Source organism: Corylus avellana, chromosome ca7 (genome assembly GCF_901000735.1).
Source record: "Corylus avellana chromosome ca7, CavTom2PMs-1.0".
Taxonomy (NCBI): Eukaryota; Viridiplantae; Streptophyta; class Magnoliopsida; order Fagales; family Betulaceae; genus Corylus; species Corylus avellana.
Window position 1 is genome coordinate 12,447,994 of NC_081547.1, and position 15,086 is coordinate 12,463,079.

The 15,086-nt window shown below is 35.9% G+C and overlaps 1 protein-coding gene across 1 annotated transcript; it reads left to right on the forward strand.

Moving 5' to 3' along the window:
- Positions 1–1,037: 1,037 nt before the first annotated feature.
- Positions 1,038–4,607, forward strand: LOC132188186 (uncharacterized; the record flags this gene model as incomplete). Its single annotated transcript, XM_059602591.1, is given in 5 exon segments — positions 1,038–1,085; positions 1,778–1,847; positions 2,008–2,079; positions 3,142–3,270; positions 4,281–4,607. Coding segments are annotated over 5 exon segments (463 nt in total), but the record flags the coding sequence as incomplete, so codon positions are not given.
- Positions 4,608–15,086: the final 10,479 nt, after the last annotated feature.

The window sequence follows — 15,086 nt, forward strand, 5'->3', positions numbered from 1 at the left end:
TTTGTTTCAAGAAATGCTTATTACTTTTTCTTCTTCACCTACTCTTTTTTAATAGTCTATGAATCACTTATAGTAAGTTACCCACTTTACCAGTCATTTGTTACCCTTAACCATTACGGATGGTTGAAGGGTATTTCGAGGGTCATGTCTCTGTCTATGTCCACGGCATTGGGAATCTGGATATGGTTGAAGGGTCTTGAAACAGTCATGCCTCTTCCCGTCATCTGTTGGTCCTTAGTTTGTTCCATTTATGAAACTTCTCCTACTTTAACCGCCTTCTTTGACTGTACCAGTTACTTTGATGGGTCGATTCATTTATTTCACCAATTCCCAACCTTTCTAAGGATGGCTTTGTCCCTTTTGTTTATAAATATTGATATAATTTCCCTTTTCCCCCTTCCCCTTATTGAATAGGAAAAAAGGAAAGCTACCACTTTACCAGTCATTCACATTGGTTGCTATATCAGAAAATGGTTTAAAAATCAACGGACATTTTTTGCTACACATCTTTGTCTACCTCTTAGATTCTTCTACATTTCATTACTGGCTGACATCTAATCTAAAGCAAAGTTGGAAAAGAAGCATACATAATTGTCTTTCTTGCAAATAACAGGTTATCTGAACTAGTCCTTGGTATTTCTGGGCAAGACAATTTATTATTATTCTTACTTTCTTTTCTCATTAACATAATACAATCCTCTTGAATGGATATAATCTTGTGAATAGGTTGGCGGCATTTTGCTACCAACAAGTATTTTGATGGCATCTTTAGAGAAATTACTTGGTGGGTTCTAGATCAGATGGGTGTACTAATTACATACATCAAAGTGACTAAAGATTACAATCTGCTGTTTTATAAGTAATAATCATGTGAATTTAAGAATTGTTACTTGATATAATTGCTCAATTTAATATTACTTTCGGGAGAGTTGTAGACTTAGAGCAGTATGCGGTCCAGTGCTCCAAGCTTTCTTCTTTTTGCATTAGTTCTTTGTTCTGTAATTATGCCCTTTTGATAATATTCAACAATCTTGCAGTTTAAGCGCGAGACTTGTGCGTCGAAGATTACGACATATTGCCATGAGGTAATTTCTTTTCCTCTCTTTTTTCTTTTCTATCAGATAAGTCAGAAGTTGAAAGCTTTTGTTATCTTTGTATCACCTTACTTCTCAGTTGTAATAAACTAGAGTTTTGTTGACCACCCCGACAACAGACACCTTTTTGTGTTTATTGACAAGAACCCTCAACAGAGGCTCTTTCCTACGCTTACTCAATCCTTACGTCCTCCGATGCTAGAAAAATGTGACTATGTAGCAAGGTTGACCTTGGATCTTCTGAATGAATTTGATAACCTATGTGCTTTTGCAACAATCATCATTGTGAAAAATCTACTTATAAAGCAGTGAATGGAATCAAGTAGAGAAGCCAGCAAGAGTGCACATAATGCACTTAAAGTAGTTTGAGGCATTATTTTCATGAGTACTTCAGTGAGTTTTTTAGAATACTGGCATTTATGTTCAAAGGCATACAGAGTAGGAGTAGAAGAAATATTGAGGCTGCTGAGCTTTATGTATTGCAAAGACCATTAAGATCCATTAGTAAAGCTTCTTTGATAATGACACTCAGAACTAACAAGACTTATTGCTGTCTTGATACATTTATATTTATTGCATATAGATCTGTTAAAATTGTGATTTCCATTGGATGAAATTGATTTAGATTTTATTGGCTTTCTACAAGTGGAGAACATTGATACGAAGTGCTTTCTGATTTGCAGGGGAACTATCATCCACAAGAAGTACTTCTATGGTTCGGTTTCATTGCTTCCTCTGACAACTGCATTTACTGTACGTATGTGTTTACTTTTGAAATGTCAACTGTACTTCACTTGGATTCGGATTCTTAAGCTCTGAAGTTATATACATTAATATATCTCAATATCCATATAATTTTGTCCTATGAATTTTATCACCATTCTTACGTGTTCTATTTCTTATCCTATTATAGGTTTTACCTTTGCCTAACATTCCATTCTTTTGGGTTTTATTCCGAACTTATTCTCACTGGCGAGCTCTCCAGGTGTGTATGCATTACTTGGATATTGAAAGCTACAACCCTATTTTTTGCTTTTTTTTTTTTTTTCTTACGACCTATGCAACAATCTAAAATTAAGCTTAGGACGATTCTAAAATATAGGAGTTGTTACATTTTTTACACGTTAATACTTGTGTAAATCTGTTGAAGATTTGGTTTTTCCTATTGAAACTCAACTTGACACAACAATATTTTTCCCACAATGTTCATTTGGCATCACATGAATGATGTCTTGAAACCATGCTCTAAATAGGTCAATATCTGTAAGTAAAGTAAGTAAACTATGTGCTAAAATGTCTTTTTCGTTAATATTTTTCTTTGTATTGTCTCAAAACATGTTTCCATAGTATGTGTGGCATTTTTTAGTGCACCCATTTGTCATTGGACAAATGCATGAAACTTGGGCTTTTGATGGTATGTGTATGTTTCCGTGTATTTATTTATGTTCGTATACATGTAATTTTGACCCATCTAACTAAAAATATCTATACCTCAAATACTGATTTTATGTGCTTGCTGTTTCTTGGCTGTCAACCAGATTATATCGACGTAGTAAAGCACAGGCAGGTCTTATAGCCACCTTGTTGTAGATGTCATGTCTAGCAGAAATTAAATGAATGCACTAGTCATTTGTTTCAAGTTGACAAGCAGAAGGCTTAAAAGAATGTGGTTTTAGTGGTAAAAATATTATGGCCTGTAACATAGCAAATGATAGTACGAGATCCAGTCAAATGGTAGAAAGAGGATCTCTGTATCTGATTCATAGTAGATTCGAGGCATTGTGGAATAAATTTGAGTTGTAAGGGGATGACTGCATTTGTATCTTACATTTTGACTTTAGATTGTGACTTTTCTGTTTCTATTATTTTCCTTTCCCCTAGTTTTTGGTTTTTCCTATAGGATGGTGTCATCATTGACCTAAATGTCAGCCTTAAAAAAATTTAGAGCTCGCTTAATATCAATGTTTGGGCCCTGCTGTTGTATTATCCATGAAACTGCATTATTCTCATTCCATGTTTTTTTGTTTGTTAATACTGGACACTCTAGGGAAGTGAGAAGCTCCTTCAACTTGTCTCAGACAGCTCTTGGACTCTGAACTCTGGCACAGGGAATGTGAATGAAACCAAGCATGATGATTCCAGGCATGGAATCCATAATTCAGCCAAACCTACATGGGTAAGTTATAGTATGTGTTTTTTGATATGATGAAGATAGCCAATTTCTGATTTTGATTGGTATGTGATATCAGTTTCAACAAAGAACGCTTTCATTAATTGTCTGAGTCTTAGAGCTTATTTCTGATTGTATTTGAGAAATAGAGCTTTTAAGTCAAAAAAAACTTTTGGGTAAAAGCTTAATTTTTAAGCTTTTGCCGAAAGTACTTTTTGGCCATTTTTAGGCTTTTTGGACCCTTAAAAACGCTTTTAATTTTTTTACCAAACGAATATTTTTTTCTTCAAACGAATATTTTTTTCTTCAAACAGGCTTTTTGAATGTTAAAAGCACTTTTAGGCTTGTCAAACGCAATCCCAAACAGGCCCTTAATAGATGGCGTATAATAACCATGCAGAGATAGCTTGTCTTCAACTTAGTTTTCTTATTATGTTGAACTTTATTGGTTTAACAAGAGGTTGAAAATCATAAACATTCGATAAGTTTATATGAGAACCTTGTGCACTTTGGTACTCAATAAGGTTATTGATTTAACAATATGATGTTGCTAGAAAGAGTCTGTGAGTACTTCCTCTTTGGTTGGTGGTCAAAAGTATGAAAATATCTAGTTGGTTGTGGGACTTCTGCAGTACTTGTGATGGCAAGTCTTTAGTTCCTGTTATGCCCTCACATCTCTGTTTATATCCACCATTTTTTTGTTGATTTGACCCTGGATGTGTGAAGTTCTTTTTTGGTCTCCCTATGTTGCGATAGATCTAACAAACACAATTTGTGGCCTGCTTGGTTCAGAATTTTCAAGTGGGTTAAATCTTTAAAACTTATAAGTCCCATCTTGTATACTTACTGAATTAACTCAACCAGGCATTTTATATGCCAAAAATTGTATTTGGTCTGTTTTTCTTAAATACCATTAAACAAATCCTGCATATGTAGAACTAGAAGGTTTCAAACTGATCGATTTTAATGTACTTTTTAATGGGGGTTCATGTGCTAATTCATCTTTCTGTGATTAGGTTTTGCTACCATCAAAGGAACTTGAGGAACTTCTTCATCGGGGAGATGGGCATGATGGTCTTAGTAAATGTGCTATTTCGGATATCTGCAAGGTCTGTGATTTGAACGCAAATGATGTTATGAAGTACAGGGATTCAATGTAATTAATTTTGTTGTATCCTTTGCCATCTCAATTGTAACATTATTTAGTGGAAACGAAATACCATTTCAATTTCTTTTCCTTTTCCAAGATTTGCTTTTAGAATAACTGTGCCATGTATGGTAACCTTGAACAATGGAAGAAATTTTGAATATACAAGAATTGCTTGGATGAAAGCGTCCAACCACTCAATGTTTTGTTCTGATATTGATATATCTACTTGAGAGTTTGTTTTTGGCAAAATAAAGGATGTGATGAGACTTTGACATCATGTAGTGTGATAAAGGAGAATAAACAAAGCATGATCTAAAGTTTAACAAATTAGTTTGAGAAGGAGCAGGAGAGAATAAGGAGCAATTATAAAGTTTAACAAATTGGTTTTCAGCTTGTTGTAGAACGATAATTTGGTGAATTTTAGATTATTTGTGCATGAGAAATGAACACCATTAAAAACATGTAAGTAGGGCCATAAACGAGCCGAGCTTGGGCGAGCTGTGGCTGCTCAAGCTCGACTCGTGATAATAGTTCATGAGCTCATGACGGGTTTGAAAAATCAGCTTCCCTTAGCTTGCCACGAAGAATTTGTTGTGCGAAACCGAGCTCAAGCTTGGTTCTTAGGCAAGCCGAGCCCCTTAGTAGGTACCCGGCTTGCCCGTATAGTAAATGTATAAAGTACTTCTTTTTTTTGTTTGGTTAAATGAAAAATTATTAATAAATTAAAATAAACAAAAAGAATGGATACCAAAAATATAACTTTATTTTAATAAAATTCTCTACAATCACATAATCAGATTACAACTTACAATAACAACTAACAAGACAAACGTTTACAATTATAACTCCGAAGTATGCAAAAACAGTCACATATCAAATATGAAATACTAATAGTATTAATTTTTTTTAACCTAAACTAATATTTGCAATATCATTATGATATGCAATTAAAACTCGAACTTAAAAAAAAAAAAACTACAATCAATTTTCATTTGTTATTGCAAATGAAATACAATCTTTACTAAATAAGTGAACAACAAATCAAAATTGCAATTTGCAAATGAAATCCTGAAATCCACAACATAAAGTAGAACAGAACCGCATAAGGCAATGCTTCCAAATTTCTCGCAAAATGTTGAACCTTCTTTTTTTATTTGAATATTAAGATACAAAAGCAAAACTAAACATATGATAGATAGACATCGGATTTGACTATTCAAAAGCTTACCTCCCCAGTTGTTAAAATTCCAATCAATGCCAGTATGCCATTGCCAGCAACCTTCGACTTTGAGGGTTCATGTACCAAAACTTGATGCATTCTTGCTAACTACAAACTATTAAGAAAAATCAGAAAAAGCACAATTCCCATGGTAAATTTAAATATGCAACTGAAGATATTACTATTCCAAATGCTAAAATGAGTAGAACAAGTAATCTCACAGTTTGTCCAATATCACGAAACCAAGAGTCATTCAAACTCATCTCAAATGATTCTCAATCAGTCTTATATTTTTTGGCAGCTAACTTCGTGCATTGGGAGTTTTGCTATGCCAGAATTACATACAGTGAAACCAAAAGCACACATGTAGCACAACTTGAATATCAAACAATGACTGCTGAAATTATTAGTGCTAGTGACATGAGAGAGAGAATACCTAGCTTAGTCTTGAAAGTAGACCAACAACATATGACAAGAGCACCAAGGCAGCAATTTGCAAATGAAAGAAAAACATTTCAAATCAGCATGTAATCAAAACCCAAAATTTTCATACCAGCAAATGAAAGAGAAACAATAAAGTTTCAAATCAGTATGTAATCAAAACCCAAAATTTTCAAACCAGCAAGGCAGCAACTTCAGCATCATAAAATATTTTTGAATAACCTGAATACACACTAAAAAAATGTTTAATGTATTTGTACTCCCTTGCATTACTTAGTTAATGTGAAGAGTCTTCATTTGATTAAAATGTCAAGGGAGGTATGATTTAATTGCAAAATTTAATTTGCCATATCATTGAAAAGGAATTAACCTCAAGTCCCCAAGCATTCATGTCTTCAACAAAATTATAACACATGATTGATATAACAATAACAAATCAAAAGTGTAATTTGCAAATGAAATCCACAATCAGTTCCCAACAAAAACAAATAGGCTGAACAGCAGACATTGGCACTAGGCCACTGGCAGACATTGACATTTATATATTAATAATTAATCTAATAACTAAAAATCTAAACATCCATTGAATTAATCAAAACCCAAAACTTTCAAACCTGCAAATGAAAGAAAAACAATAAATTTTCAAATCAGCATGTAATCAAAACCCAAAATTTTCAAACCAACAAGGCAGCAACCAGGAAGGAAGCAACCAAGGAAAACAATAACCCGAATACGCACTAAATTTTTTCTAAATAACCCGAATACACACTTATCTCCACTTCATACTCCCCCTAAGTTTAGATAAATATAAAATTAAAAATAGTTAGTACTTTGTAAATGTAAAAGAAAGCAGTAATCATTAATTTAATTAGGAAGCCAAAAATTACCTTAAACAAAACCACCTATGATCTTCATGTCTTCAACACTTCAACAAAATGATATTCACGAACAAAATTCCCCAAACAGAATATGCTATTAAATTACAGAAGTTCTACATGTTAATCAAAGGTAAAATGGTAGTCCGCTAGCTACGGTATTGTTGGTAAAATGATCTCCACTTCAAATTCCTCCTAAGGATATAAAAAATAGAAAATAAACAATATTTAGAACAGTGTAAATGCAAGGTGTCATAAAAATTTCTCAATTGCTAAAAAAAAATCACTTACTTTGCACTTCCCTTTCAGCCCATGTAGTGCTCTAACCCAATCACCCCCACATAGTAACATTTGACTAATTTCACAATATATCGAAGCTCTATGAGGATCAATAACCCTTCAACTAGCATTGAATGTGGACTTTAAAGTCACGGTAGTATTTGGTGTTGACAATATATCCGTAGCCATTTAGACAAAATGCAATACTTAAGGGTATCTGCCTTCCACCAATCCAAGGCATTAAATTCCACACCCTTGTCAACAATTAGTACATTCTCCTCCAAATATGCTTGCAAATCTGATTTGGCTAGTTGTTGCAATGTGTCAACACTTCCAATGAATGAGTCATGAAGTTCCTTACCAATTTGAAAGTTCTTCCCAAGCGCATTGATTAAGCTGCTTGAAGAGCATATAGGTGCACTATTTTGTAAATTATGTTCGATGACACTTGCATTATATTCTTCAAGCTACTCAGTATATAACTCTTTTAAAACATCAAGGAGACAATCAATATCTTTTACCACATCCACCTCTTGATATATTACAGGGAAACAAAATCGTATCAAAGTCATCTTATTCCTTGGGTCCAGCACATCAGCAATTAACATTAATAAGTTGAATTCTCTCCAATATTTCAGAAATTTGACAGTCATTTTACGAGCCATTGTTTTAATGTACTCATCATCATCTCCACACCTTGTAGGCAATATATATTTCATCCTTCACACCTCAAGTATGAATAAATTAAAAGTAGGGTAGTCTCTGCCCAAGACAACATTGGTTACATCATTGAAGACCCCCAATAGTTGTAACGACCCCAATGGAAATCAATTAGCTGGTAATTGACCACATGGTTTGTCTCACAGCCTTATCCCTCGCTGGACAAGACTCAAGGATCTAAACCTCTCCTAAACTAGAGAATTCAGCAGAAGACTTTGTTACTTTAGGGAAAAGAAAAACAATAACTAAAACAACCACAAATTCATACACCAGAGTAATCATAATACCTCATAATATAAATAAGTCACCAAATGTATCGTCATCAGACCATCATCAGATAAAGGTTATAGACCATAATCATTGTTTGGAAATAAAACAACAAAACAGATTAACGCCTAATCTTAAGTAATGCCAAGGAGACAAGAATCTCGGTTATGTCTGCCCCTGTGGTTCCTCCGTCATCCCACATAGTCTCCAACCACACTAGATCTATTTCCTCAAAAACGACTCTAATCAAGTCCTGAGCAATCACCCAAGTTTAGTCCGTAGGCATCCTCCTCTAAGCTAGCTAAACCGCGCAATTTGTATATAATGGAGGAAGAAAGATAAAAGGGGGGGGTAAGTCAAATGACTTAGTGAAAATTAATGACATGCCATTTTAGTGATGAACTTTGTTTGGTAAAGAATGCAGTAGTTTAGTCATGACAGTTATTTAAGGATGTGATATAGATATAATACATGCTTATAATCATGAGTAACAGTGACAGTTCAACAATATGGTTTACCCGAGATATTACCCATTCTCAGCAGGGTTGGCACTGTCCCAAAGGACCTATAATACAATGATTGTGCCCCGACCATTGTACGCTACCGTCCATAATACTAACAACCTAACCGAGTCTGACCTTGGGTTGCCTACGCTACTAATGATGTATATCCTATAGTGACTGCTCGTTAAGGCTGTTTCAGTCACGAAACAATCATTAGATCTAATACCCATATATCACACACATATTTGACCATAAAGTTAACATGTATAGTAAGCCCACATTATCCCGCACGTACTGGTGTACCATGTCATACGATGCGATTAATCTTATCCTTATTTTACATGTATGCTTTTACAAGTCTCAATGTCATTATCTTGTTAAGTCTCACATTTTCACAAAGAGTTAGAGTTCATGTGCAACAAAGTGAATATCGTGAGTGTTGTAAATATGCATGTTTTGGTACACAAAATAGTCATGCATTACGGGAAAATAAATGGTGAGCATTATGTGAGTTAAAACTCACTTGGGTCGTATAAGCTCTCCGAGTAATCCTCCAAATGGTCTGGGTTCTCAAAATCTATGGAAAATCTTCTATTAGTCGTAAGTCCAACTAAACGAACCTAGAATGTGAAAACATAGGCTATCGAACGACTGGTCAAAATGGTGTTCACTGGAACGCTTCTGGCCGTACATCCGGGCTCATGGTCGTATGTCCTCTTGTTCCAAACGTCCTCCTATCCTCCCAAACTAGTTCTAAAGTTACCCAAAAAGATTCTTAGGACCTCCTATCTCAAAACAAAGCCTCCATGCATAAGAAAACACGTTTGATCAAAATGAAATGCTAAACCAAGCTTAAACAAAGATTAAAGGCGTAACCTAGCTAGAAACCCAAACCAACAACTAAGCTAGTCTAGAAAAGCAATATAACGACTAAAGAGAAAACTCATGCATAGAAGGTTACCTCCTAGAAGCAAGACCTTCAGGAAACCACCTCTTTTCCTTCAAGAACTTACAAAACCCACAAAGCCCTTACAAAACCCACAAAATCCTCACAAAACACTCACACAGGGTTGCTAGAGAGAACGAGAGCGAAAATAGGTCATAAAGGGCAAGGGGAAGGGGGTATTTATAGGTGAAAAAAAGATGAGAGCGCTGCAGGTTGTCCTAAAAAGCAGCGTATATATGGTACTATAGGGGCGTATGTACGGTACTGTTTACCTAGTGAACCAAGGCTACATCGTACGTTTGGGCATTAACCAAGAGTTATTCAAAAGTCAGCGTACGTCCAGGTGGTCCCCCTACGTACATCCTTGTACTATTTGTAGGCGTACGTATGGTGGTCTTCCTGCGTACGTCTGCGTACTATTTGCAGAGTACGTACGGTGGTCCCCCTGCGTACATCTGGTTAGAAAGTTTTAAATTTCCAAAATGCCCCTACAACTGTACATAGTGACCCAAAACCCAATTTAACCATCTAACGAGCATCTTATATGTACTGTTCCACCTAGTGGGTACATCCAAAATTAATTTCTTAGAGGCCAATTTCAATTGCTTAGAATTTCACTAAACTTAATCAACATTGCCTCTGATGCCACCGCGTATTTATTTCCATCTTTAACACAATCAACAATTTTTTCGAAATCTCACCAAGACCATCTTGAACTAACAAATTTGTTATATGGGCACAACAACGGACATGAAACAATTTTCCAGCAACAAGCAAAGTTTTTCTCATGTTAAAACATCTTTCAATACTCTAATGGCTGTATCATTTGCCTTTGCATTATCAACTATGATTGAACAAATTTTGTTCTCAATCCCCCATTCTTGAAAACATTTTTGTAGTGCATCTACAATAATAAAATCATTATGTGGTGGTGGCACATTACAAAAGTTAAGCACACCTATTTAAATGACAATCATAATCAATGAAATGACATGTGACAACCAGATAAGAAACTTTTTGGCATGAAGTCCACATGTGAGTTGTAATGTTAACTTTGTGAACACCTCTTAACAAATTTTTCAATTTTCTCTTCTCAATCTCAAAAGTGGCAAAACAATCCTTCCTTACTGAAGCCCAAGTCATTTTTACCCAATACAGTGTTAATGTAACGCCCCCAAAACTGACCTTAACCAGGCTGGCAGGGTTACTGGCAATTACCCCAATTTAACCAACTGATGACTAAATGGGGATCTACCCCTCTAATCATTATTAAAGTTAATGCATAGAAATGTGAAATAAATTTGAGAAATCTATAAATCATTATAGTACAAGTATAATCCTCAAATTAAAGACATGAAGCAACTAATAATAATATAAAGCAAACCTGATAACAATATGAAGATCTTAAAGCAAAGTTTGTAGTGGCAACCGTACCACTCTTGGGTTCTAGGAACAAGCTTTCCATAAAAGTAATAACCGCGCAAGTTTAACGACTTAGTAAGTAAACCTCACAATTTGGTATGACAAGAACTCATTATTATAAGTAGAAATAAACGTACAGCTTTTAGTAAACATTGAAAAGAGGTATTGTCACCGTTAATACATCGTAAAAGTATTGTTTGGTTAATAAAATTGTGTACTCCTAGCGGCAATCGCCTAAGTGTTTTAATGCCAAAAACTAATGTTTTATAAGTCATAACTATAATATATGGTCTACCCAAGATATTACCCATTCTCAACAGGGTTTGCGTTGTCCTGAAGGACCTGTAATACAATGCTGGTACCCCAGCCATTCTACACTACCGTTCATAACACTAGCAGCCTGATCGAGTCCAACCTCGGGTTGCCCACACTACTAATAATGTGCATCCTATAGTGACCAACCATTAGGCAATGGTTGTGTCGGTCACAAAACAATCATTGGATCCAAGGCCCATATAACAACATATACATTTGACCATAGAATCAAGTCTATATACTAAGCTCATGGCCATTATTTCGCACATACCGGTGTACCATGTCATACGATGCATCTTATCAACCAGTTATTAAAGCAGTTACCAAGTTATTACAAAAATGTAGATATGCTCATATCATAAACGTGGACAGTCAGCTGACATATCTCACGTTTTTAAGGAAAGTGTTTGCAAGTGTTTACTTACCATGTTTGCTCACTCGAGTCCTCCGACATCACGAATCCCTACTATAATGAAACACGATTCATCATTATAAGCAATACTAGAGAACTCTACGAGGTTACATCTAACAAAAATGGACTGCTAAAACCTTTGTACACATTTATGGGGCTAAGGGGTGTGTAACCCACTCTCTGGTCGAGCGCTCGTTCCCTAGGGCGAGCGTTCAGCTAAGGGCTAAGGTTTGGCCAAAAATCCCCCAAAATGCGTTTAGGCTTCTATCTAAGGCTATGGGATGGTATTTTCTTTCCTAGGCTAAAAATAAACACATACATCATAGGTAAACACAACGAAAGGAATCAAATAGATGTTTAGGAGCCTTTTGAAAACATTTATTGGCGTTGTTAAGAAATAGGCACATCTAAGTGCAACTTTTAAAGAGAACAAGGGTGGGTTGAAAGCCTTTCAAAATCATTCTTGGTTTTACAAGAAAAACGGGTACAATAACTTGTTATGGCATCTTTAAAACTTGTAACACTAGAAGAGTAGTAACAACATTTAGAAAAGCATAAACGGGGGATTAAGAAGTCACCTTAGAAGATAGCAAGAGTTCCACGCCTCCTCCTTCTCCACGAACACTCACAAACCTCACAAACTCTCAAAACCAACCAAGCAGGGTTTCTCTTGGGCAATAGAGGCTAAAATGAGGGTTAAGGGTCAAGTGAGGGGTGGGTTTATATAGGGGAAAAAAGCTGATGGCACAACAGGAGAAATTCTAAAAAGGTGCGAGCACTTGTGTACTGTTCACTATAGGTTAAAAATGCTTTTCAGGCATGCGATTTGAGTATTGTCCAAGAGTCTGAAATATTGGTCAACGAGTGCTCATGTACTATTCATGCGAGCGCTCAAATACTGTTGACAAAAGGTAAAAAATGCTCAGATGTACGATTTTGGAAAGGTGCGAGTGTTTATGTATTATTCATGCGAGCACTCGTGTACTGTTCACTATGTGTTAAAAATGCTTTTCAGGTGTACGATTGGGTAAAAACCATCGATCAACAAAGCGTAAATGAGCACTCGACCTAGTCCCCACACGAGTGCTCATGTACTATAGCTCAGAAACTCAAAATTTTAAAAAATGCCCCTCTAGCTGTCCCTAGTGACCCAATGTCCAATTAACCCTTTAAGCAAGCTATCTTAAGCCTAGTTAATTATTTTAGGTCACTACAGTTAAAGACTTTACAAACTTATTAAATAATTCATGCTCCACAATATTAAAAGGATATTCATGATAGAGAATCATATGAGAACAAATTTCTCTTGATTTCCTTTCATCATAGGTAAAGTTTGTTATGCTGCCCACACCATCACCATTGTTACCATCAACAGATAGAACCTTTTACTTATTCTTTTCTTTAGCACCAGGGAAAGAGAATTTTTTTTTTAAGTGCCTACCCAAAGTACTTGTACAGCTTGAATTTGACACGATGAATCTCTTCTTACACTAATTACATTGATGCTTTTTCTTTCTTCCTATATCCACCTCAATAAAATGCTCTCAAACATGAGAGGTCTTCTGCCTTTGCTTCCTCTGATAAGAAGTCCTTTTTAGATCTTCTTGGCTTGGAACCTCAATAGAGGCAATATCTTAAGTCACTTCATTTTCTAGGGAACTATGAGTACCAACATTACTGGTATCAATAGAATTCTCATTTTCATACTCCTCATCCACATCCTTAATCTCCATCGAATGAAGTTGGTTCAAATCCCCTTCCATGCCTTTTAAGATAGTATAGTAGACTTACTAATAGTAGGTATTATGTATTATTATAAAAATACAAAAAAAAAAAAGAAAAAAAAAAGGAAAATTACACTTTACCCCCCCAAAGTTTGGGGCCATTTTCAATTCGACTTTCAATATTTCAATTTTTGCGATCCACCCCCCCAAACTTGCCAAAGTTTTGCAATTCGGCCATTCCGTCAGTCAAAGCCGTTTTGACTGACGGAACAGTGATCACGTGCGTTGCACGTGATCACTTATGCTGATTTCTTCCCCAAAATGCCCCCATCTCCTTCAGCGTTCCACAATCTCTTATCCTCCAAAAGTCAAAGTTTCATGCTCACATTCCACGTTGTCAATCTCTCAAACAAAAACCCATTTCAAAAAGAGGCCAGGTGATGATTCCACAGATGTGCAACTCCACCTTCTCATATGAAATCCATTACCAGTACTTCAAACACATTTGTGAAGCTCTGCTTCAAGTTGCGCCACAGCTCCTCTTATCACCACTCCCATGGTTCAATTCTCGTTGTGGGTGCTACTCCTATAAGGTGTCATGCTAATCCTTCTCTCTTTGATTTCAATTTATCTAGGTTCTACGTTGTTATCAATCAAGCAACCCAAAATTTAAATGGTTATCTGCTATTTTGTTTTTCTTACTCTGTTTTGGTTGATGAGAATATGTAAGAAAGTGAAAGAAAATTATTTTTCAATTTTAGGTTTCTGTTGTTTTGGCTTCCAAGAATGGTTAGAAAATCCACATAAATTTTATGCTAGTGACTACATTGAATCCCCTGCTTTCCCTTTCTCAATTGAAACTTTAAATGTTGTGTTTTTTGTTCTCTTGGTTTCCAAAAACTAATAGTAATAGATATTTCACGTCCATGTAACGAAAAATCTGGTAGTAAGAATATTTAAGAGAATGGAAGAGAGAACTACATGTGGTGATGGAGAAAAAGCAGATTGTCATAGATGGTTCCCATCCCCACATCGAATTCTAGTCCTCAATGAGATCCAGGTGATTCTCACCACTTATCCTAGAGTGGATCTTGTAATTGGGATCCTGTTGGTCGATTTTTCTTCTCTTGCGTTTTCATGTACTCTGTTTTGCTTCACAGATGAAGCCTGCAAATTGTGAGCAACTGGTGGAGGTTCTTAAGTACGTGACCAAGGCATTGGTTCATGTGTGGGTTCGAGAAGGTGATGTGACGAAACGATAGGAAGCACGAGTGGTTCGTGTACTTCTGAATCTAGCTTAGAGCAGCAAGGGCGATGAAGTAGCAGGGGCATTTTGGGACTTGTTTGTGGAACGCTGAAGGAGATAGGGGCATTTTGGGGAAGAAATCAGCATAAGTGATCACGTGCGTTGCACGTGATCACTGTTCCGTCAGCCAAAACGGCTTTGACTGACGGAATGGCCGAATTGCAAAACTTTGACTAGTTTGGGGGGGTGGATTGCAAAAATTGAAATATTGGAAGTCAAAATTGAAAATGGCCCCAAACTTTT